Here is a 25,501-nt window from a genome sequence, read left to right on the forward strand (position 1 = left end):
TATCCGTAACAACGAATGTAACCAGCGAGAACGGCCGTATAGCCATATAGCCTTATAATATATTATAATGGCTATGGTGTAACTACATTAGCTACGATTGTCAGTTGTTTCTTGTACCCTACTTACTATGTACTATACTGAAATTGGTACTAGGGCCAACAATTTCCGTACGACAGACCCCAGTTTCGCGAACGAGGTTGAATCAAGTCAAATCACCACGAGAATGATATATCAGTAACATTCATTTCCACGTATATATTGGCTGCAGCGACTATGAAGCTAATCAATCTTCCCAATAGCCTTGTAAACTGCAGTTACGAGTAACTGTCAGTAATTTTGCGAGGAAATTCTGGCAACTTGACTTCACAGCTAAACTAAGGTAATATCACATATCAAAATGTAAAATTACAAGCTACGCACAGTTATTGGCTGCGACCGGTAATTCGTTCTAAAATTTACAGAGATTTCCCAGTAAATCTACCAGATTTTTTACAGTGTAGTAAATGGATAATTTTCCACTGAGTCAACGAAGTGGGTATACCTAGTAACCCTATCAAACGAGAAGCTTAAATCTGGTATCTGGTATATTCGAATACCGATGAAATATTTCAATTTCACATTAGGAGGAGTTCACAGCATGTAATTTCTCCTAAGATGTAGTAAATAAAACTTTTTAGCTGATCACAAAGCACCCAACTACAAACAGTTGGTCCGAAAATTCGTATCTGCATATCGAAAACTTGAACAAACATGAGCATAAAAGTTCACTTCCTGTTCAGTCATCTTGATATATCTCCCGATCATCATGTTGATTAGCAATGGGAGAGGTTCTAACAAGACATCAGAACAACAATAGAAAGATACCAGGGCAGATGAGATGAACCATTGTTCATATTATGTCAGACCGTTGCCGGAACCTTTCGAGAAACTGCACTAATAGCTTACAGGCGAAAATCGTACAAAAATGCAATTTCGAGTTAAAATATATCAATAATATTGTATTCCAACTGATTATTTCAAATTTACAAAAGGTGGTTGACGTAAAACTGATTGAATTAATGCCACGTTATTTGAGTATATATGTAAATACTTCTATACGTGACTGGAGTTTATTTATGTACATGATATCTGTGAAAGTCTGTAACTATGATAAATCTAATACCCAGAAATATAGTGCTGTTGCATTATTTTGATTTAATAAAGTCTTCTGTGTGTAAAAATAACAAGTAGATTGAATTTCTAAACTTTATAGTACCACTAAGCCGATTTATATCTAGTCATTACCGCGAAAATGGGAGATTTTGGTCAAAACAGCCCCATGGGTTATCTCCACAACAAGAGCCAATTTGAAAAAACTAAGGTCATATTCGGAATCAGTGCCCTTCAGAACCCCCAAAACCACTCTTACTTTGTCTGCCTAAAAATATGTGTTGACCAGTGTAATCTATAAGCAAAGTGCCTCCGTTCTATAGACCAGTGGTTCTCAACCTTTTTCACCTCGCGGACCGGTAAAATTTAAAAAAATGTCTAGCGGACCGGTGAACTTTCAAAATTGAAATGAAGCCAAAATGTAAAGTATGCAACCGTTTTTTGTATTATATGGTGCTAGAGAGTGACATTTAGAGGGTTTTGATCGTATTTAATTATATTCATGATTGCATCTATGTGCTATTATGGTAGTGAGTCTGCCAAGTCGAGGTAAAATTGCCCTGTTCAGATAAACGTGCTTCCGCCGAGAGTCATTTACAGTCTTTCGCGCCGAAGGCCGTGGGTTTAACCGACCACGCCAACTCTAATAATATTCTTCTCTTTGACAATATCGAGAGAAGAAACGTATCGGAGTCAAACCAAGCACCTTGTCAAGCTACCTTGCTCATTGTCCACTGCCACCATGACGCAGGCTAATCAGGCAACTACGAATGCAATGCTTGCCGCAAGAAAACACATTACATCAGCTATACCGGCCATCCGCAAATCCGGGCCGAAAAAACACTTCGTCAGCCCACCTCCGAAAACATTGGTAATGGGGCCACCACAGGTTGATAAGCCAAACTTCCGGAGGCTTCGCCCCCAGACCCTACAGTTGGGTGGATGTTTTCACCAGTACTTGTGACTTGTGAGCACATCGATTCCACTCAGCGTAAGCAGAGAGTTCACGTAGCTTAATCGCGCCAATAGCGAAAACTTTCGATCATTCACGACTGAAGCGGTTTTCTCGCGGCCGAATTTTTTGCCCACCGTTCGGAGTCCCATGTTAACCTAAACTTCATTATGTGTTGGCGCGGTAATGGCTGACGCCGAAATGCATATAAATCATGCGTATTTCTCGGAGAAGGGCACCTAATCAGCAAGACATTTAGGGACACTAAATCGTGCAAAGCGCGAAATGAAATTGAAAAATGTTGGAAAAAGTTTCAAATTTGATGTTTCATTTATTTTATCAATGGACAAGCCTTCGACGTTGCATCTTGAAATTAAAGTATAAAGTTGTGATATACCTGGCGGACCGGCAGGAATGTCGTCGCGGACCGGCGGTTGAGAACCACTGCAGACTGCTCAGTAGGGTTGTTCAAAAATAACTTTTTCCAAATTTCACTCGCTTAGTGATAAATTTGTCAGATTGCCTAAAAAAACGCTTCACCCCAAATTTGGGTCACTTCGGACCAGTAAAGGCCGTGCAATCTTAAATTGAAATTTCGACCATTTTCCAATTTATAGTATTTACGGTGGCAAATTTCGACACTTCGATATGACGAAACGTCGTGTTCCAGGCATGCCTGAAGAGAAAGTGATGCTTTTTTCACGGGTTTACATCTTGATACCGGCCTGTGATAGAGTTGAGATAATGAAATTGCTAATCAATGAAAAATTAATTCGACACTGATTTGCTGGAAATGAGTCAACTAAATTGAAATAGTCTCGTTGAAATGATGGTGATATATATTAGCAAATAAAATACTTTTAAGGCTGAAATCGGGCATCATGAAGATAAAGTGAACTGACGCACAGGTAAAATACAGCAGAATAAATTTTCCAGGTTAATATCGATACCCGAAAGTATATTCTGTCGTGTCGATGTAGATTTTACGACGTCGTAGCTGTTTTCTTCGCAATTCGTTATGATATTTGCTTTTCACGACTCCTATATACCTCTACGAAGCGAATTACGAATGCTGAGGCATTATTTTCGAATTTTAGCGGATCCGCATCATCATAGGGCATTTTTATGTACCGTAGTGAACTCGCGCCGACCAACAAGGGTAGCCTATGTTTGAGGTATGTCATGTGACCAGCTGGTTGATAATAATGATGGCAGATCTTCCTCATATCAATAACTCCTTTGAACCATTTCATATCATCCTCGAGATTTGGTGGTGAAAAAAGACCCGATGAAAAAAGCCCCCGCAAGGAATGGGAAGAGCTAGAACTAGCCTCGGCATAAAGATCAACATTGAAAATGAGCTGTGACATTGGGCACTATAGGCCGAGGCGGATGTCAGTTTAAGAGACCGCAAATGCGCGTCGTTCGGCATCCTCCGGTATGCTCAGTACATCGCATTGTACATTGGGTGTGTCTTAATCGAATGAAAATATAATCACCCGATTGTTGATTATTCTCTTTCCATACAAATGTCTTCACTGAGCCTAGTAACACGGCCAGGCGCTTTGTTGCACTACTCCAAAAAGAGTTTTTTTTGTTGATAGTGAAAGATTACATAGAATAGAGATGATTAACACGCTCTATAAAGTTGGTATGTTACACTTTGGTTTCCCTGGATTTTCGAGCAAATAAAAATCATGTCTGAATTGCCATATATGTCATTAATTGGCGTGTAGGCCATTCCCGATTGCACTCTGCAGAGTTCGTCCGCGCCGCTGACTGATGCTATCTATAATGCTTATGGAACTGCGAATTTGGAATCAGTAAAAAGTTACAATCAATCGATTCTATAGCAATATTTATCAGTTCAATACACCATGAGATTGCGATCCAATGAAAAGATAAGGGGTAAACAAACATTGCACAGTGAGTTCAACATGGCGTCGGGCCATTTCCCTCACGAGCAATTTATGTAAGAGTGTCGAACGAATGATCAATAACAGATTGAAATGGTGGCTTGATAGCAAAAAATTACTCCATCCCGCGCTCAGCGGGTTTCGAAGTAGACGTTCAGCAAAAGATTGTATCATGAGTCTACATGACGATGTCTACAAGTCCATATGGAACCAGCGATCAACAATAGCTGTGTTCATAGACTTAGAGAAAGCGTATGACATGGTTTGGATAAATGGACTAATCCACAAGCTACACGGTCAGGGTTTGCGAGGAAACATACTAGACTGGTTGAGGTCGTTCTTATCGGATAGAAAATTTCAGGTTCGCGTGGGGTCTTCTTATTCAGACATATTTCCGCTAGAAAACGGTCTTCCTCAGGGCAGCGTTTTAAGCCCGATCATGTACAACCTCATGATGAACGATCTACCTGATCAAATTGAATCAAGCATCAATATATTCGCAGATGATATATGTTTGTGGGAGACTGGTCTCAATATCGAACACGTTGCCACTTCACTCCAGGCGTCATTGGAGAAGTTGTCAGATTGGTGTAAAAAATGGGGATTTCGAATAAATGCAAATAAATGCTCCTCTATGATATTCACCAAAAAACGTAAATTACCAGATGTCCGACTGAAAATAGATAGGATAACCGTGCCTATCAGTGATGAATTTAAATATCTCGGGGTCGTATTCGATAAACGATTATCCTATAAAGCGCACACCAATGTAGTTGCAGCGAAATGCGTTGCGCGATTGAATTTGATACGTTTCCTAGGTGGCACCACTTGGGGAGCGTCCAAGGAATGTTTAATGACGATTTATAGAGTAGGCTACTTATACGGTCAGTGATCGAGTATGGCTTTGAGGCATATATGTTTAGCCCAAAATACAATTCAAACCGTATCCAGTGGATACAAAACGCCGCCTTGAGAATTTGTTGCGGGGCAATGAAAAGCACCCCGATTTGTACACTCCAACATACAACGAATGAATTACCGATTCACATTCGCCACCGCAGAGCTTGCTTAATATACAAGTGCTACGTCCGATCTCACCCAACGCATCCATGTCGGCCACTATGCGAGAACTCTTGGCACGAAATTTTCCCAGATTCGATCAAGTTTACCACTTTTAATATGTACACTCAAATATCAAGCATAAGGGGACTTGACATTGCGGTTTCCAGCCCAATTTCCCTTCCACCATGGATTGACCTACCGGTAAAAGTTGATACATGTCTTCGAAGTTTGGCTTATCACCACCCTAACTCACCGTTCGGACGTGAGTGTCAAGACTACGTAGAAACCAACTATGACTTATATTTACAAATATATACTGATGGCTCCAAAATGGACAGCGGATGTGGTAGTAGTTTTCATGTCAATCTTTTGAACATCTCCTCGAAATTTCGAATCCCCAAAACAACATCTATATTTACAGCAGAGTTGTTCGCGATCTACAAAGCTCTGGAATGGGTTTCCGGACAATGCGAGCCGCCAAGTCATAATAGTATAGCCATTCTTTCGGATAGTCTAAGCGCTTTGGACGCGATACAGCACCGTTCCTCGACTCATCATTTAATTTCTAAAATATTCGATGTATGCTTAGATCTCTTGAAGAGAGAAATTATTATTGCTTTTATATGGATTCCAGGTCACGAAGGCGTCGGTTTCAATCACGTCGCAGACACCCTCGCAAAGGAGGCCGCCGGGGGCGAAGCAGGAGTCAACGACGAAGAAAGTCTGAAAATAACACTATCGGAATGCAAGACTATCATAAACGAGCAATCCGAAAGATGGTGGACCTCCGAGTTCAATGCGGCAGAGACTGGTTCGCACTATCGACGCCTCACTGAAGACAAAGAAACCACAAAGGAAATGAATAAGCTGGATAAACAATATAGTACAACGCTATTTAGACTCCAGAAAGGCCATTGCAAACTCAACGGACACCTGTACCGTATTGGGTGCCATGATGATGGACTATGTGAAATTTGTTACTCGGAGGAATCGGTCGAACACTTCTTGATCCAGTGCAGCAGATACGACGACCACCGAACTTCACTTAAAAGAGCCGCCGAACAATTAGGCATATGTTTTGTACTGGACAATCTATTGTCTGACCCCAGAATGTTTATAAAAGTAGTGGAATTTGTAAATGCCACCGGGCGAGTCATCTGATTGCTTGACAATGTGGACTTTATTATGGGCCCTTGAGTCATGGTGCGAAATGACTTCGAAGTCGGTGCACCAATTTTCCCTTATTCAACCAACCAAACGCGAAAAGACTTTCTCTCGTAATTGCGAATATAGTTAGACTAAATCGGCTAAATCAGGCGTTTTTTCATTTTCAGGAGGGAGTAGGCTACAAAGCAAGAAATCGTGTGACAATTAAACACGCGGAGCGCGAAGAAAAAATTTACTACTCTTCTAGTTTATTGTACGACGGTTTATTTGAAATGTGACTAGACCCTGGATCTGCCAATGCGTCAGAACTGATATTTTAGTCATCAACATCCCAAGTGTTGCAGCCAGACTAATCACATTTTTGGTTGGCCTTGCAAGTTCACAATCTGAGCAATTCATTTTCAATAATATAACAGGATTTCGATAATATAATGGGAAATTAGCTCGCGGGCTACTCAAAATCTTCTCGCGGGCCACATATGGCCCGCAGGCCGCGGGTTGCCCACCCCAGATATACACAGGCACCTTCGATAGTTTTCAGAGCCGGAGCCGGAGCTGGAGCCGGAGCAGTGGTTATAATGCGGCTCAGGAGCTAGTGTATGATAGAAGACAGCTCCGGAGCCGGAGCTGGAGCAATGCAAATTTACGGCTGCTCCAAAGCCCTGCATACAATGACTATAGCACCAATAATCGTGTATTTTCCCTCAATACTCATTAATGACTAATTTTAAACATTTTACCTTACAAAATCGTGGAATTCACTCATTTCTCGTTCTAAAATATATCGCGAAAGGAGAGGGGAGGCGCAGACTGGTCAGTGGTGAGGCCTGTCCTGACCTGTGATAGCTCAATTCATCATGAGCATATCAGAATTTGTGCGAATAATTATCAACAAAAGGAGTTCGTGTACCACCTAAAAATAGTACATTGAACGCTCTCTCATTCGAAATTTCATGCTGGTGACGTCATATTTTGTGATACGATTGTTGATATACAATGTTCTTTCCAATTCTCTACTAGTTGCTGACGATTACCCCTGACGAGTGTCAGCCGAAAATATTCGGGTTCATTTCAATATGAATATACTATTTAATTGTATATTGAAGTTCTGTACCTCCAAGAAGCTCTTCAAATATCAGAATTTGTAATAACTGGTATTAATCGCAATCGCATGCTATTGTTGCACTGATTCCAAAGATCTTAACATTAATAACGTCTGAACACCAGAACCCCACAAAATAGCCAATGAGTGTGCAATTCGGCATTGCTACGTAAATGGCAGCGCGGAGAAACAAGTACCAGGTGAGACACAGATCGATTTGTCTCGCCCAATGTTAGCTAACATTCGCCGACTTTTATTTTTACATGGCGTGGCCAGATGGAAAAAAGGAAGGTGTTTGAATAAAAAGAGAGGGGTTTGAAATTGTTACAAAACTATGTTAGCATCGATTTATTGAGGTCAAGTAAATGGGTCAATGCTCATAATACATGGGTAGGACAAGCTTCATCGTGTTGACGAATTTACGCGTATAAGTGCGAGTAAGCTTGCCAGCGAGTCCAGCGCTTAATTAGCGTTTCTTCGATCTCGCTTCAATATCAACAATTCACTATTCATCAACACGCGCGACCAATTGAATACGCAAGCTCGATGAGTGACGACGAACTATTTCGCAAATAATACGATTGAAGTCTGCTGCGGAATATGTTACGTATCGGCATTTATATGTGACTTTTATATGTGATTCAGGCCTGTCGTATCTTTTGATAACTCGGTCTTAACACACATCTTCTGATGTTTTAGTATAAACGCTAATCACTTACGTCTGTTCGAATTTTTTCGTTACCAATCGCGCATGTTCGTTGCCAATTGCGCAGATTCAAAGTTATTCAAGTTCATGCTATCAGTCACAAGCCAGTATCACATAACAATCGCATAAGTATAGGGATAGCAGGCAAATCATTCGAGGCCTGTATAGCAGACGCTATATAGTTTAGGCCAGCGATGTCATCACATGCGCCAGTCCTGCTGCAGACTCGATAGTTCAGGCTGGTAACGATATCAGGCCTAGCCTGGTGCGCGGTAATGTTGATATTCATACAAGCGATTATAGCGTGCAGGCCTGCATGCGACTGGTTACATATCACGAAAAATATTATACCACTCATATTGATACTGTTACTCTAGTGACCGGTATTTTTTCCCGTTGTCGATTTTCAAACGAGTAAAATTTATTACATGAGGTACTACGCTTACTACATTTAGATGTAAATCCACCCGTCTTTCAAAACCACAAAGAACAATGATAAAAAGTATGCAACCAAACGCAACAAGTTTTACTTTTATAGGATACCAATTATTATTCCACGCGACTCATTTCATACTAAAGGTATATGAAAGATATTCACGGCACACGAAAATATTCGCTCGATATTCTCTTACGAACCTGTGCAATGATTGGCGACGCTTTCAAACTGTTTCGATATTTCAAGATTTTTATTGTATGAATGGATGTTCGTGTATCTTGATATTCAAATAGTTCAACACAGAACTAGTACTTACAGAAACAGCAGAGTTGTTTACACAAAAGTTGGAACTAGTGCAGTATATGCCCGCTTTACTCGTGTGTCTACTTGACGTCATTCATCATGATTCCCCATGATCCTTTAATTCAATTGCCTTCTTCTATTACTTAAACCTTTTTTTTTTTTTGTTCTCTCGTTTTTCCGCACGAGATAGAAAAATGCTGACTCAGCATTTTTTCTAGGTACGACGTTTCAGTTTTGTCCGTTTGCTCCCATTAAAGGGATTTTTGTCCGTTCCCCCTTATTATATCACATATTTACACTCTGCCCATACGTATTTACATATTTTGTATGATTGTCGGTGGTATAGGACCTTCACACAATACCACGTCTTGTACGTTTGATTGCAGCAATTCGAGTCCCTCATTCCTTAGATTTGCTGCTTTCATGCAAATTACCACATTCCGCCTTTTACTTTTCTTTGTTAGCGTTTTGCTCAAATGAATGAACCTCCTGTTCATCCGTTCAATGCCCGCGGACATTATCTGTCTCGCATTGTTTTCAGTCGTCATATGGTACAGTACCTCGTTACCTTCATATTTACAGTACGGAGGAGGCGTCCCTTTTGTATGTCCATGGGCGGCTGCCACACCATATTCCGTAGTTATTGCTCTGTCACATCTTTGCATGACACTCTGTAATTCGTCCCTTTCCATTTGTTCCCCAGTTTTCTTTTGAAAGATACTGCAAATATCTTCCCAAGGATGGAACCCGTTCACCGAGTTGTCGCAAAGTTCATGTCGACAGTGATACATCAGCATCTGCTGTATTTTTTCCGGTCGGGGTTTTTTCTGTCGGTTCGAAACGCCCTTTTTCTTGGGAATCGTCGCCCAAACATGTGGATCATCTTCTCCCGCAGCCATCTCCATCCAATAAGATCGAGACAGTCCATCCGACGTAAATACCTGCATCGTACTTAGATGAATTACCTCTTTTATTTGGAATCCTGCTAGATGATTGAGCCACCTCTGAATTAGGGGTTTTGGGCTTGGATTTTTCGCTTTGTCTGTCATTCTTTTGAGGAGCCCAAAAACCCCAGTATTATCAGTGATTATTGTAAAGGGTAAGGCTCTCAACATTGATTGCCATTTTTCCACCGAATCTTTTAAGGCTTTCAATTCCTTTGTACATGGATCATAAGCCTTTGCCGTTGGAGTCGCCCACTTTTGACTATAGTAAGCAATTGGGTAAACTTTTTTGAAAGGCGGATTGCACCCCTTTTCCGTCTGAAAAATGATTGATCCAAACCCAATATCTGAAGCATCAGTTTCCACAAAAATGGGAAGATTTGGGTCCAAATGGTATAGAACCTTAGCATCATCGAGGGCTGCTTGTGCCATTTTGAAGTCCTGCAGTAATTCATTGGTCCATAGCACAGGCGTCACTCGTCCTTGTGTCGCAGGGACTTTGCCTGTTAGCGCATCGAATTTGGCCAGCTTCAAACTTAACTCAGGTATATGCTCCGAGATATAGCGAAGTGCGCCAATCCACCCCCTTAACTCGTATACATTGTGAGGTGGTGAGAGTTCGCGTAAAGCCCTTATTCTTTCGGGCTGAACCTCAATTTCTTTCCCCGTCAGGGTTGCCCCCAAAAGGTTCACTTTTCGCTTTCCAATGAAACACTTATTGATGCTAACCGTCAGTTTCATCTTGGCGAGCTGTTCAAATACCATGCGTAGCAGCAGTAAGTGGTCTTCTACCGTTCTTGTGCTGAGAAAAATGTCGTCTATGTAGGCCTCCATAGGCGTCGCATTCTCCTCATCTGTCCTGCCAACTTGTTTCATGTGTTGTTGGTATTTTTCCGTGATAGGTTTCACCACACATTCTTGCATATTCGCAGACCAAAGAGCCACCGCGGTCTTCAGCCCCATCGGCATCTTACGCCATCTTACGTGCATTCCTTTGATGGCTATGCCCACATATTGTTTAGACCTTTCCGTTACGTCCATGTGGAAATAGGCCTTCTTCAAATCAAGGAGAGAAAGCACTTCTCTGCCTTGGGCGAGCTGCTTTACGTCCGGTACAAGAGGTGGAGGTACTTCTATTGATTTTATGGCCGCATTAAGGGGTTGGAGATTCTGTACTACTCTCCAGGCCTGCTTCCATCCATCCTCCTGTTTCTGTCTCTCATTCATTTTCTGAGGGACCACAAATATAGCCAACTTCCATTCGGCAAAGCCTCGTTCAATGACGCCCAAATCCAGGAAATTGTCTACCGCTTCTTTTAATGCTTTCGCCTGGCCCTCCCCCTTCAGATTATAAGGACCAGACACAAACGGTTTCGTCGAGGGGTCTTTAAGCTCGATGTCGCATTTGTATTTCATGGTTTGCGGGCCGCCAAGATGGCCTCGCAGGTCCTCGAGTTCAGACGCGAACGGTGTGTAGACGGCTTTCCAAACATCATCAGCAATAATGGTGTTTTCTGGAGTCGTCAGATCAGGAGGTTTGTATGGGAGTTTGGCCAGCGCCACGGATTTTGCGCAGAGATCCTCAAGTTCCGTCTTGACTCGCGGGTGAGTGTCTTTCTGCAAAACATACGTGGTTACTGGCCCAGCCATAGGCTGATTTGAGATTCGTGATGACCGAGTTGTTGGTGTTGGTGGAGAGAGGGCGAGGTCCTTCGATGTAGGCCTCTGATCTCGGCGCGTGCCCGCACCTACCGTCACGCCGACGGACTCCTTTTCCGCCGGGGACCCTTTTTCTGGGGAGACGTGCATCATAAAATCCCCAGACTCCTTGTCGGACATGTCCGGATGTACATCCGGTTGACCGGCAATTGCTGCTTCGTTTGAACCTTTTGGGAAAGTACTCATTACTGCGGCTGTCGTCATGCAACTATGGGCCGAATCATTAAGGTTATTCGGACAAGTGCATCCACGAAGGCACTTAGGACCAGTTTTCTCATGCAGGTCTTTATTTTCGCCAGAGGACATTTCGCTCTGGATGTCAGTCGTAGTAGTCGCCATGCAACTATGGGCCGGATTCCTATCGTCATCCGGATAAGTGCATCCGCGAGAGTGTTCTGGACCAGTTTTCTCGTGCAGGTCCATCTTTACGCCAGCGGGGATTCCACGCTCGACGTCTTCCTTAACGGTGTCAGCAGGCATTCCTGTCTCAACACCTATAGTTTCCCATGGGTTCTGTGTGACGTAAGTTGCTAATTTCAACTCGTCGCTCGCACCAGTGGTTATTTCCATCTCGGTACTCGCGCCAACGGCCATTTTCCGCTCCACGCTAAATTGGTTTGCAGCATCCATCAACCCATCGTTGGTTACAGTGTAGCTAGTACTGCTTCCAACTTCGGTTCCGTTACCTTGGTCATAATGATTCCCTTCGAGTAATGATGCTAAAGACAGCTCCTCATTTGCGTTAGACGGGGTTTTGAATTCCGTAGTTACGCCTGGTAATTGTTGGACTTCCTCAATCCATTTCAGCCCTACGATATTAAGTGGGACTCCTGGTCCGGTTACAAATGGAACGGGCAGTCCACCAATATCAATCACTACAAAAGAGTCCACTTGGGACGAGCCACCTATTCCAGTTAATTCCATGTCTATTGGTTGACGTTTTTCCCAGCTTCGTGGATATTTAGTTATAACGACCTTTTTCATTATCAAATTGGGGATGCTCCCCGTGTCAGCTAGGAATTTCGTACCAGTTGCTGTATCAATTAAATACAACAACTGGCCTCCAAACAATTCCGTAAAATCGGGCTGTAGGGGGTCATCCGGCATATCAAGAAATGTAAATAAGGGTAATGATGAATTATGTACAGTTTTCGTATGTTGAATTATTAAATTGTCTGGGAGCTGATTCACCGGATCAATCAGCACCCCAAGGCGTTTTTTGAAAGTCGAATACCTTGATTCAGTTCCTCGTCCGTCCAATATGAAGCATCATATTGACGCGGCCGATCATGATATTGAGGTTTCGTCCAGGCCACTTGGGTATTTCTCCCAGATGGACGTGCAGGTGGTCCATGAGGACCCCATTGATCCCTATCATGCCAGTGGGTTCTATCTCGGTTTTTTGGCCTGGTATCATAATAGGCTTCGCACAGAGCGGTCCTCTGTGTAAACGAGGGTGAACCTTGAGCAGCCAGATATCGATCAAGTCCTTCAATCGTTAGTATGTTATTTCTCGCAAGGAACGGTTTCCAGTTTCGTTCTGCAGATTCTTTAACATGAGGGGGTACAGGTCGTGCTCGCCCACGAATTACCCATCCTAATTCCTCATCTCTAGCAAGAACCTTATCGTTTAGCCACAGTATGAATTTAGCCACGCAATTTCGGGATTGATGTCCCGGTGCCTTACAGTAGTAACAAACGGACAGGGATTGTCCCTGAGTGGGATTCAGATACAATCCTAGAGGAGCGAAAATATTCGGATTTCCAAGAAAATTGTATCTCTCACCTTGACTATCCGCAATATTGCGGGCTTCCTGGCTGCTGGACGGCGTAATCTGTGAGTTGTCTGCACCCATCCCGGAATCCTGCGTATTCGCCACTCGCGGACTTCGGTTTGAGGTTTCCGGTCCTGGACTAGCGCGTGAAGATCTTGTTGTTCTCGTTGGCTGTCCGTTAGGTCTCGATGATGCGTTACGCCCATCCTGTTGGTGTATTGGCCTGGCCCTCGGGCCTTGTCCACGCCTACCAAATCCATTGCCATTCATGATGCGGGTGGGGAATCGATTGTTGCGTGCTTTACGTTGAGGATTCCGACGTTGTAACGGTACCTGGTCTGCATTGGCAAGCTGACGCGGTGAGATCCCCCTAGGTGATCCAGGAGGTGTTGCCCCCCCAAAGTTATTCAGTGGTTGTAGGGGCGAGGGTGATTGTACCCCCGGCGGTGGGGTGTCACCAGGTGGAGGAGGGGTGTTGAGCTGACTGTCCTCTCTTCCATGAGTGGGATAACTGTGCACTATTTGTCCTGCAGGTTGAACATTATAAATGTGTACTGGCGGCAAGGACGGTTTTGTATCACGTACTTCCTTTGTTTCCTGATACCTGGGGCGCGTCTCTTGTTCGTCCAGAAACTCGGAGTTCCAAACAAGTTGTAGTTCCTCCGCAACATCCCGCCATCTTTTCTCTTCTTCCCAGCCTCGTAACATCAATCTGAGCGCTTCGGGAAGTCGTTGTCTTAGATTTCGGAAAAGGCGCAATCCATCCGGATTATCCTCAATAAGACTATCCATGTCTATTTCTAGTTGTTTCAAAGCGCTATTCAGCAGAGGCAGCGGCTCATCCTCCCAGCGATAATTCCTGCGGAAATCCCCAATGATTTTTTCATCATTTACCAATCCCTGGGGATTGGATAAGGAAAGAGATCGCATCACCGATTCCCAATCTGCTTCTCCCGAATTGGTATTAAAAAAATTTCCCAGTTGGGTAGCCTGTTTGTGTCGACCAGCATCCCTCAATTTCTTCTGCAGCGCATTAGCCAAGATAACATCCACATCCGTATTTCCAGGACCGTGGCGTATTCTTCGCATCGAATTTTCCATCCACTTTAGCAGTGGCATGTCTCCAGGGTCCATCATAAGCTGAAGCATTTCTTTTTCTGACTGGATTTTAGCAGATACATTTAGTAATGGGGCTGACGCACCCGTATTCTTATGTAGCTGTTGCTGCCGTTGTCGCCTAGTCCTTCCCCCATACTCTTTTGGAGTGGAGGTAGCGCGAGGTGTATCAGGAGAACGAGAGATATCGGCAGGTTCCTCATCGCTAGATTCCTCCGCAGAATCCTGAGAGCTGGCACCGCCCCGTAGAGACCTTATATTATCTCTTAATTCCTTGGAAAGCTGTTTTAGTCGAGTCTGAAAGTCGACCTCACTGTCTTCTGCTGCAGATTGTTCCTCTCCCGGGCTACGAAAGGTTACACGTTGTGAGGCGCCATCCGCTTTTATACGAGATTCTGTCTCCGAATTGCGGCGTTCTGGCCAACCTTGATATCCCCTATAGTTACTCAAGGAACTTTTTGCAGGTTTCGCCCTTGTTCCCATCGTTGTTGGGTTACCATCTTTTTGTTTGGGGCGCGCACCACTGCCAATATGGAAGCATGGTGTCGTCCCTATTTGAGAGTCTGACAACGAGGACGAATCAGAACGTGGTAATTTAGGATAGACAGCCGTCACAGTATGACAATCCAGACCCTTACGGACCGTCATTGTTGGTCCTGGTTGTACATTATCCGACGGCTGCTCAGCGAGCGGGACGTAAGCCGGAGGATCATGTTCTGGTGCATTGGGAGTTACTGTCAAAACGGGAGATTGGACGCTATCTCGCGTAGCCTGAGCATGCGACCTTCCGAGCTCGAACTCTGACTTAAGGATGTCATTCAGCACGTCGGTGGAGACCTTTCCGCTAACTTTTGTTGTGGCATCACAAACAGCTTTGAGGTCTGCTTGAGCTTTTCGAACCTCTTTCTTTGCCTTTTCTAACCCTTTCATGGTTTCCGGCAGAGCTGTCTTTACCTCTTTCAATAGCTCTGTCTGTTCAGCCACGTCCTTAGCCAGTTGTCTTTCTTGTCGCCGGACATCTTCATGGCGTTTTTGTGTAGCTTTAAGCAAGGTAATCCCTTGTTTGAGTTCGTCTGTTGCTTCTGACGGCTTTTTCCTTTTGAATGCTTTCAACATCCTTCGCATAGTCCTTCCTATTGACTGGAGAAAGTACTGTTGACAGAAGTTATTAGATCAGGTGAAGATATGTTAAAATGGATTATAGATCCTTGCGGCGTATTCGTGGGTGGAACATAAGCAGTAGATGCGCTGCTGTTGGATCCCAAAAATACGTTCAATAGATTAGAAAGCGCTCCAGGCGATACGTGCAGATAGATTGCTGCCAATATAATCAGGAGAGATATAGAAGATGAAAGCAAGGATACGACAAGTACAAGTTTTACGATGGTCGTCTTAGAAAGCATCGATTGGACAACGTCTGAACACCGGAAGTTCCCCGTACTGGCCACCAAATTTGTTTTTATAGTGCAGCTCCACAACGATTGTTATGCGAGTAGTCCACACTTGTTCGGGTTACTTCCTAGTAAAGCGTTGCCTTTCGTTTGCTTTAGTATCCTGACGACGTCTGTAAATGGTGATTGGAGCAACAACAGTTGTAGGATTGTTTCTTCTCAAGTTGACAATGACCCTGTGGTCCAGAATTTTAATCTACTTTTATCTACTGATAATCTAGAAGCTTAATACAACCAAATACTCCAATAAGTTAATTGCGCAGACGGAAATGTGGTAACTCTATGCAAATCTTGGTTAAATTGGCATACACATCATTCATTACTTTTAACACAAGGCATGGTTTAACCTATACATCGTCATACACAATTAACAAACATTTTCAATACTCCAAGGTTTGTTTTCGCATATAATTGATGCGACGGCCTTTCCTGCCGTAAATATCAATGTATTTCAAATATCAATTCCTATTCATCATAATATTCTTCAGTATACTTGTGATTATAATGTTTCAATCGATTTTAATATAACATATCAACATTAAGGACGTCATGTCTTCAGTGCAATTAAAATCACTATGATCCTCTTAATCGGACCGCATGATACTACCCTTAACTAAGATGCCACTTAATACAGGCATTGCAGATTGTTCAAACAGGTTTTAGTGTTCATTATTTAGTTAATTTAATGGTTTAGTTGTTCAAGATTTTATAAGATTTTATATTGTTTTTCATTAATTATTTATTTAGCCTATAATAAGGGTTCGCACCGTAAACTTCGGATTTTGTTTCCCTAAAACTAGGGCTTCAATCCCTAGGGTCCTGCTTAAAAATAAGGGCGTAGCAGTGTATAACGCCTTATATACATACTGTAGGGATGACGAGGCCCCACAGTATTAAACATCATTCGCAGTCAACAAATTAGCAATAATCAGTACAAACTGTGAAACATTTCTGAATGTAGGTTGACCAAAACCTTTTAATAAACTGTGATCGTTACGAAATCAATTCACCGTGCGACAAAATACAATAAAATTACTCTACGCAAGACGCAATAGAGATTCTTGACCATTCTATATTCCGTAGGCCAGTTATAACACTTTATATACATACATGAAAACGATAGCATTCATGGGCTTAATATTTCTCATTGAACTAGGACATCTATAGTATCCTCAGGGTAAAAGGGTTCCGTAGATTCGGCTTGTTCCTTCACCCATTCATCCGTGATCAAATTTTCCATAGGATGCATTCGAGCCATATAGTTGAACCACAAAAGTTTAGCCCTTTCATAATTTCCATAGGCCATTTCTTTTATCATTTTGTGGTTTTCTAATACTCCTGGGTAGTCAATAACAAAGGGCTTTTCATCGGAAAGGGTTTCGTTAACCCGTTTGCAAAAACATTTCAATCCAAGTTTGATATATTTGGGTGGAGTCTTTGACCACTCGTACCATCTATGAGAGGGGAGTATTCTCGCTTCATATCGCTCTTTGAATAGCCAAAAATAAAATATCAAATCTTGTTCCGCTACATTAGATCCAACTATTCTGGTGACATCAACATCACCTTTATCATTTATCACCGCGTTATTCATACTGAATTTTCTGAAAGAAATTAATCATCCAGGTAAGGGTCTATTTAGTCATGCAGACGGAAATGAATCAACTCAATGTAATACTTAATTAATTTAGCATACATGTCGTACATAATTAATAGACATTTAATTCAGCAAACAATAAAATGTACAATTTATGCATTCATTGTTCATAATTATCACATCCATCACATTTCATTTTATGTATAAGTATAGCAGCTCTCACATCAGAGGGAAAAGTATCATAAAAGAGTTTATCCGTGGTGTAAATACAAAATCCGGTTCTATCAGAACAAGGCATTCTTTCCAACACCCATCCTTCAGGTATCACATCTGAGGCAGGATGTAATCCAACACAGAAGACGAACCAACAAAATTTAGCATGTTCATAATTTTCAAACAATATCATGCGGGCGATGGCTAAATGCTTTCTGTATAGCGCATCAAACAGTTCGTCAGATATTCTCAGGTTGCAAATCCTCAAGTAAGGTGTCATAAATATTTCCAGTTCATCCCGTGTTGTTGCAGCCCACTTGCCAAAGTCTTTGTGTTCATATTTCTTTTCAAAGGAATCAAAGAAAACGTCAAGTTCATGTTTTACTCTAGCAATTTTATCCCCCATATTTTCTTAATATAGAGAATTTTATATTGATTATTGGACCGGAAACTTTCCAATAACATATTCTACACCTATATAAGTATAACAGCCCTTCTAGAATATTCCATAATTGTGATGAACATACCACATACGTAACTATTCACTTAGCATACATATCAGTCCATTTGCGTGCCGTCTTCTGATAACTATCATAATCATCCCGATACAGTCTGGCGCTTTCAACATCCATTGGATCTTCTGGGTTAGGAGAAGCCAACAATGACGAAATCGAGACCAATACTTTGCCCAACGTTAAAGCAGGTGACCATTCATTTGCAAGAATGTCAATACATATGGTACCCCTACGGCTTATATTCGGATGGAAAATTTTGGTTTCAAATTTGATCTTCGGAGGCTTGAATGGATATTCCGTTGGAAATTCGATTCTAAGGAGAAATGTCCCTTTTTCATATGGTGTTTTTGAGGGTCCGCGCAAAAGTGCTTGCCAAATATAGATATCTGACTCATCCATCGGCCCTGCTTGCAAAATGACAGGATTTGTTTGAATTTCTTGATCAATCTTTCGCCGTTCAACATGTAGCCTATGTCTTGCCATTCGATGTAGATTAATATTATCCAACAAGACTTGATACACACAGAAAGAAAAGAAAATATTACTAATTCAGTCGTTTATCCATAGTATACATAGCCCGTGAAAAACCGGCAATAGTTCTGCTAGTAATGTTCCAATCTTCATCAACATTAGCTATAGCCAACACATATCGTAGAAATACATACAAGTAGTATGCAGGGCTCTCTCCAAAGTTTTCTTCCACAATTTGCTCCAGTACTCTTTTGGCGCATTTCAATTGTTCCGCCACCTCATGGTCCCGGTATAGCCAGACAAGAAAATCTTTCAATACATACTCCATGTCATTGGCTGTCAACTTCGGAAAGTTTTCTATTCTTTCTTTTATTCGTTCATGTACAACTCCCATCTTTAGCCAAGCAACTCTGCTGTCAGGTATCGTAGGATATAGACACGGTCTGAACTTGTTCCGATTCAATTCCTTCTTCTGTGGATCTTTAGGCACATACTCATACTTTTCATGATTGACTTCCAACATGCCACAATCAAAGATCAAACAAATTATTAATGTCTTAAAATTCCTTACACAAAAAAAAAAAACCCAAACATCGTTAAACATCCAAAGAGTCTTAATCATTCAACCAATAGGATTACACAAATAAAAGTTTTTAATTCTAGTTTTTATATTAGATATAGTACATGTTTTTTTTTTTTTTTAATCACACCATATCCAACTGATGTAGTGGAAAATTTGATGCAGTATATGTATCATTTCAGTTAATCATCTTTCAAACATCCTTTTATCCATTGTTCTGAAAAGTTTTCCTTCAAGGGATGCATACGAACAATATGTTGGTACCAAAGAAATTTGGCTTCCTTATAGTTTCCCAGTGTAATAATTGCAATCCTATTATGTTCTTTGATAGCAGCATGATACCCCAGAGCCTTGCCTTGCGGAGATAATGCATTCCCGTAAACTTTATCAACATACAGCGTCAGCATTCCAACAATATCATTGGGTCTTGTCATAGCCCATCTTTGCCATCTGTCGGAAATTTCCACATCTTCTTCATAATATTTACAGAACATGTCAAAATAATATTTCAAGTCGCACACTGCGGATTCATATCCCATTTGCAATAATTCCTGGTTACTTATGGTTCTTCGAGACATTCCTCTTAATCGCGTAATATAACAATTTTCGAAAAAGCGTCTTCTAAAATTGGAACAGCAACAGTTTCAAATTCTCGAGCATTTAGAAGTAATGTTGTAGAATCTTGCAATTCCATTTGTGGTAATCTTTCATCCAGAAATTCTTCTGGTAGATATTTATGAGCCGGATGTAGTTTTAGAACAAGTCCAAACCATGTATATTGGGCCAGATCAAAATCTTTTGTAACAAAAACGCGAGCAATATCACTATGTGCATCATAAAGCTTATCAAAAAGCTTTTCTGTCACATTCGCAAAACAATGATGAAGGTATTTCTTTATTAATTGCTTGAATTTTTCCTTTGGGGTATTTTTCCATATCTCAAAATTTTGATGATGGTATTCCTGTTCAAACTCATCATAGTATTCATTAATTTGTTTCTTGGCTAGCGTAATTTCCCAATTCTCTAATACTCTAGACATCTTAATACAGAATAAAGTACTTTAAAATCATATGTTAAATTTTACGAATAATGGATTCATACGCGCAAAAGTAACTAGTAACGTTATGCATTATACATATGCATCAAGAGTATTCATGCCACCAAATAATAGTCCTGCCTGCTCCATCAAGCTCTATACACCTTTATCTTTTCCAGTATTGTTTCACCACAAATGTTGCATCTTTCAGAGTTTGTGGCACATCTTTCACAACTGCATAAATGTCCGCAAGGTATGAAAGTAATTTCACTTTTGTTTCTCTTGCAATTTTTGCAAAGCACAACCTCTTGTATTTCTTTCAAACTTTGCGCGATTTCATCCACCGACATTGTTTCTGCAACTGATGCTTCTTTCGTTTCTTTGTTGTTGTTCACTTCGTGATTATTTTCCGATATGCCATCGCCTTGTTGTTGTGTTGTTTTCGTTGGACTGGCGGTAATTGTATTCACTGTCTCCAGTAAATCCTGAATTATATCACCAGTAGAGAAATGATCATTAGTCTGTCTATTTATAGTTCCTTCTATTTGATCTCTCGTAAATCCCATGTCTTCCAGTTGCATCCTGTTTATGTATTGTCTAGATAACCTTGGTCGATTATGGTTCCTTCGTATCTCCTCTCGTGGTGCATCAAGACATATTGCATTCCTTATCGATGGCCGATTTAGATTGGGATGTTCATCTCTTAATCGTAAAACGAAATCAATACCTTTCATTTGCAGAACATACTCACAACCAGGAAACCACTTTGCATGCTCTGTCCACGGCTCATCATTGTAGTTCCAGTTTTGTAATCCTCCATTGCAGTAAAAGCATTTCGCCCTGTCCGAATCCCCTAAATAATACATACCCGCTTTAGCCAATTGTTCCGTTGTTGCGAGGATCCTGGGCCATTTTTCATTAAACGAAGATATTCTTTGCTGTAACGATGTCATATGCAAATTTATCGGGTAAAGGCAAGGGAATCTTTCCACCAACTGGAGTTGTTCTTCTGGCGATGGATCCGGAGGTTCTCCCCTATTAGTAGTCAACCTTTCAATTTTTATTTTAAGTTCATTATCTGCCTGATTTCTCTCGGAGTCTGTCAAGGGCATATTTCCTGCATACTCGTTATTTGCCATTTTGCATTTTGTAAAATGTTTTTTATGTTGTTCAAGGACATTATCAGTGGGTGCCCAATTTCTCAGTACTCCTGAGCATGAAAAACATTGCGCTCTGTCAAGGTTTCCCAGGTAAAAAAATCCCTGTTTTGCCAATTCCCCTACCAAGTATGGAGTAGGATAGGAAGGCCATTTGTCAAAGGTTCTTCTTCTCTCTAGTTCACTTCTCAAATTTGCTGATCGCAATGAAGTCTCATGTTCTTGGTCACAAATGTTCGCAAACACGGTTTGCGGTAAGGGACATTTTTCCTCTTTGATAGTCGGTCTTTGCACATTCCGATTAGTTTGCTGACTTCTTGTAGTAAGGTTAAGGTGGCACCTCATTTGTTCAAAAAGGAGCCTCTTTGAGCAATTTGAAATAGGCAAGTTATAACCATGTTGTATGGTCACCATGTCACAAGTAGATTTATGCCACTTGTCATCAAAAGGATCATCTCCAGTGACCCATTTTTCCACAGATACGCCACAGCAGTAACATCTTACTCTATCTTGAAATCCTGTCCAATAGAAACCAGCAGCGGCTAGATAGCTCGGTATCACAGGAGTTTCTTTCGAAAAATGTTTAAACGTTGCAAGTCTGTAATGCTCAACCCGGTGGAATATAAACGCAATTATGTCCAGGAGGATCACGATCTCTTTTCATCAGAATGCCCATAGTTTCAATTCGGTCATTTCTCGGTGTAATTGCTTTCGATGGAACAGGCGTTCAATAATACAGATCAAAATGTCTAAATATAACCATACCAATCCAACATTCTAGTAATAATACATAAACATTCTGTTAAAAAAAAATCATTATATAAGATTTCTCGAGATTCCGAATTAGCATTGGTTCAATAAATTCCATGTATTGGGTGTAAAGTCATTATTTAATCGTCAATATGCGACAAAAGTTAATGGAGATGTATGTCCAAAATATAGGAATTTTCCAGATATTGATTCATTGACTGGGCTTTCTTATCTACTTTCTTCGAGTATATGTATATATATGCATCCATAACGGAGGTATCAGAACTCAGCAACATATAACCTTTTACTCCTAGGTTGGTTTGGCTGTGCCAAGTCCATTTGCAATTCGCATCTGTAACATAAGCCAGACTATTTGCACATATTAACAATCTTGTATGGCCCATTACTACTCCTCGTATCACTTCATATATTACTCGTCTCACACATTGGGGAGGTATTCTTCGGACAACTCCCATCAAAGTTTCCGTAATTATAGTCCATGTATCGTCATCGGGTCGTATTGTCTGTTTACTCCATACTATGAGTCGTTGTCGTGAGGAATCTTTCACAATGGCAGAATCTTGGGAGTCGTCAGAGTCCGTATTACTAGAAATTTCGTCCTCCGGCGTTTCTTCATGGGGTTTTCTGTCACCACATGGAAGTTCTCTTTTGTACCAATTATGTTCTTGTTTAAAAAAATTTTTCAACATTTCCATCAGCAACTTCAGACATCCAGTATTTTTTCGCACGTCGATTTTATCTAGTTGATTTATCAATTTACAAAAAATAGCAGTATTATGATCCTGTACTTCCGATAGATACATTTTATCCCTGCGAATATAACAATAATGTGCAATAACAATAAAATATCCCGATTCAAAATTTCAATGCATCAAATCTCGATATTAGATATCATATAACATACATGTAATACATTCACTCACTATGATACAACAATAATAGAAACATTTCATAGGTTTTCATGTAGATTATCATACATGCCTCTATTGCTTCCCTAAAGATTCAAATCTCTCATCTCTAATGATATTGCACATAGTGACCAACATTGTTTTCAATGTTCCAGTGTCCTAAAATTAGGATCAAGAGCAATTATCTCTAAAAATAGTTGAAACCTTTCCTCCAAGGCCACCCTTCTTTTCCAGAGCCACTCCTGTAAGTAATGAGGAATAAGTGATCTTGATACCCCATTCAGCCTTCTAATAGCAGCTTTAAAAAAATTCCAAGACACCTCGATCAATTGTGTATTTATGCCTTCTGTAGTGACAAATTCGCGATCATGATTAACTACTGAATGTTTATAATTCATTCCCAGGCTTTCCAACTTGCGGTAACTGGCAAATGAATCAGTCCATATAGTGGATCCCTCTTTTACGTGTTTCATAATTATTTCTGATAATACAGAGGTTTTTCTCCCTTCTTCAGGTACCAATTCTGCAAACATTTCTCGCGTTTTCATATCTATTCCAGCCAAAACCCAGCGTTGACGTATTATTCTTCCACGATTAAATTTTCTTTTGGCCACAAACGTCTCATCAATTTGAATTACATGTGATTTACCTTGTGATATTCCCCCTATTAGGGTACCTCTTCTTTCCATTTCCACAGAGCATATCTTACGAAGTTTCTTGGTCCAATTCACCATTGTTCTCTTGCTGACGTGTGCTTCAAAAGCTATTTGTCGTTGAGATACATCTATGGTCCAAAGATAAATCATCATTACAAGTTGGGTGAGTCTTATTTTACTTCCTTCAAATAGTGATCCTTTCCTTATGGACGTGGTAGTCTTGCACTTTGAAACCGGACACCTCCATCTATATCCATCCATAGTTCTTTTGCATTTTTCTTCATTCATTTGTTGTCCACAATTAAAACATGTTGCCTTTTGAACAAGGAGTTGCCGTGATCGCAGAAACTTTATACATTTTCGTTCACTTGATATTATACCACATCGCGCAAGATTGAATAGATTTTTTCTTTTTCTGGATTCTTTAGTCTTCATATTTATTTAAAACTTTATTGTCTTTTCAAAAGTAGTTTTCTGTATATACAAACATTGGAAAGTTAAATTTCATGCAGGCACTTTCAAAGTCATAAATTGACAATCGGCTTTTTTTAATGATATTCCCTGCGTCTTTGCCCATGCGTAGATCTGAACTTCCGGAAAGATTATCCACATTATGAAATCTCTTTCAGAATCTCCTTTTTTTAGAAATTCCCTCATTTCCGGATTTACTCTTTTTAAAATTGTTACCCAATTTATGCAGATTTCTGCAAAAGCCATCTGTATAGGTTTTTCAGGGTGAATGCTTCCTGTATAAGTTTCTTCCCATTCATTTTCAACCAGATGTTTCCCAGGCCAATGATTGTTGTATGTGGTGACACCATACTTTTGTTTCCAATATAGTAGTCGTGGATTTGATTCGTCATACATTATATCACATAAGTGATCCGTCAATGTATATGTTGTTAACAGAAACTTCAGCGACTTTAATCCATTGTCTATTAGTGTTTCTTTTTGGGGTATCCATGTCGTATGTTGTATTTCTGGATCATCACAACGTAATCCCAAACACATTTTTATAATTTAAGTAAATCCTTTATACAACATATTTAAATTCAGTTACATAGTACCATATTACAATTATTACACCAATTTTCAATTTATATACTTAATCATTTTTACATTAGTTTAATAATAACTAGCCAAACAATAACGGTAAATGTACACTTTGAATGTATAGTCACACGATTGGAAAGACTTTTCATTTCGTCATCATATAGTCTTGATTGTTTACGTACATAGGGTCTTCTGGTAGGTGTTTCATTAGTATATCTATTTAATTTTAAAACTTCCAGATCTGGTAATTTTCTTAATAGGGAGTCATTAAGAAATTGAACATGATTATAACTAAGATCAATTGTATGCAGATATCTGAACGATATGTTGGAGGACAGAGAAAAATATTGCAAGTTATTATAGTACAACGTTAATCTCTCTAAATTACATAAAGATTCAAGTATTGTCATATCAAATTCCACCAGTTTATTTTCATCCAAGTTCAAAGTTTCCAGTTTCCTCAGTCCTTTGAACGCCCCTTCTTCTATAGCGCTTATTGCGTTTCTTGATAAGTCTAGTATTCTTAAATGACGTAAATGAATGAATGTTCCATTCTTTAGTTTCTTTATGACATTGTTGTCCAAATATAGTCTTTTTAACTTTTCCATGCTTGCAAATTTCGATCCTTCTATTTCCGCCAGCAAATTACTGCTTAAGTACAAACTTTCCAGTTGGTGTAAGCCTGCAAAGCTTTCTTTTTCAATTCGTGTGATGTAGTTTCGCATCAAATTTATCTCCCTAAGCTT

General features: G+C 40.6%; 2 protein-coding genes and 1 long non-coding RNA gene across 3 annotated transcripts in view; 1 reads left to right on the plus strand and 2 right to left on the minus strand.

Annotated features, from left to right (window-relative positions):
• The window catches only part of LOC145438973 (uncharacterized), a 184,586-nt gene that overhangs the window by 56,555 nt on the left and 102,530 nt on the right, over positions 1–25,501 (plus strand). The gene's annotated exons all lie outside the window — the stretch shown is intronic.
• Positions 20,360–22,827, minus strand: LOC145439936 (putative inhibitor of apoptosis). The gene is made up of 2 exons (XM_080317602.1): positions 22,650–22,827; positions 20,360–22,023 (listed from the first exon to the last, which is right to left on the minus strand). The coding sequence occupies exons 1-2, from the start codon at positions 22,825–22,827 to the stop codon at positions 20,360–20,362; spliced, it is 1,842 nt and encodes a 613-aa protein (XP_080173728.1).
• On the minus strand, positions 23,111–24,082 carry LOC145438970 (uncharacterized). The gene is made up of 2 exons (XM_080316377.1): positions 23,696–24,082; positions 23,111–23,288 (listed from the first exon to the last, which is right to left on the minus strand). Exons 1-2 carry the CDS (start codon positions 23,988–23,990, stop codon positions 23,218–23,220), a joined length of 366 nt encoding a protein of 121 aa, XP_080172503.1. The 5' UTR covers positions 23,991–24,082; the 3' UTR covers positions 23,111–23,217.

The sequence above is a fragment of the Botryllus schlosseri genome, chromosome 5 (genome assembly GCF_051294905.1).
Source record: "Botryllus schlosseri isolate E-star chromosome 5, Bs_hap1, whole genome shotgun sequence".
Taxonomy (NCBI): domain Eukaryota; kingdom Metazoa; phylum Chordata; class Ascidiacea; order Stolidobranchia; family Styelidae; genus Botryllus; species Botryllus schlosseri.

What these genes read in the sequence shown, in the direction of transcription:
- LOC145439936 (XM_080317602.1), bottom strand. Translation starts at nt 22,827, where the DNA reads ATGTTGAAAAATTTTTTTAAACAAGAACATAATTGGTACAAAAGAGAA. An exon ending in ACAACGACTCATAGTATGGA is followed by an intron (nt 22,024 to 22,649) that starts GTAAACAGACAA and finishes TCTGATGAAAAG; the next exon opens with AGATCGTGATCCTCCTGGAC.
- LOC145438970 (XM_080316377.1), bottom strand. Translation starts at nt 23,990, where the DNA reads ATGAATGAAGAAAAATGCAAAAGAACTATGGATGGATATAGATGGAGG. An exon ending in AATAGGGGGAATATCACAAG is followed by an intron (nt 23,289 to 23,695) that starts GTAAATCACATG and finishes CATTACTTACAG; the next exon opens with GAGTGGCTCTGGAAAAGAAG.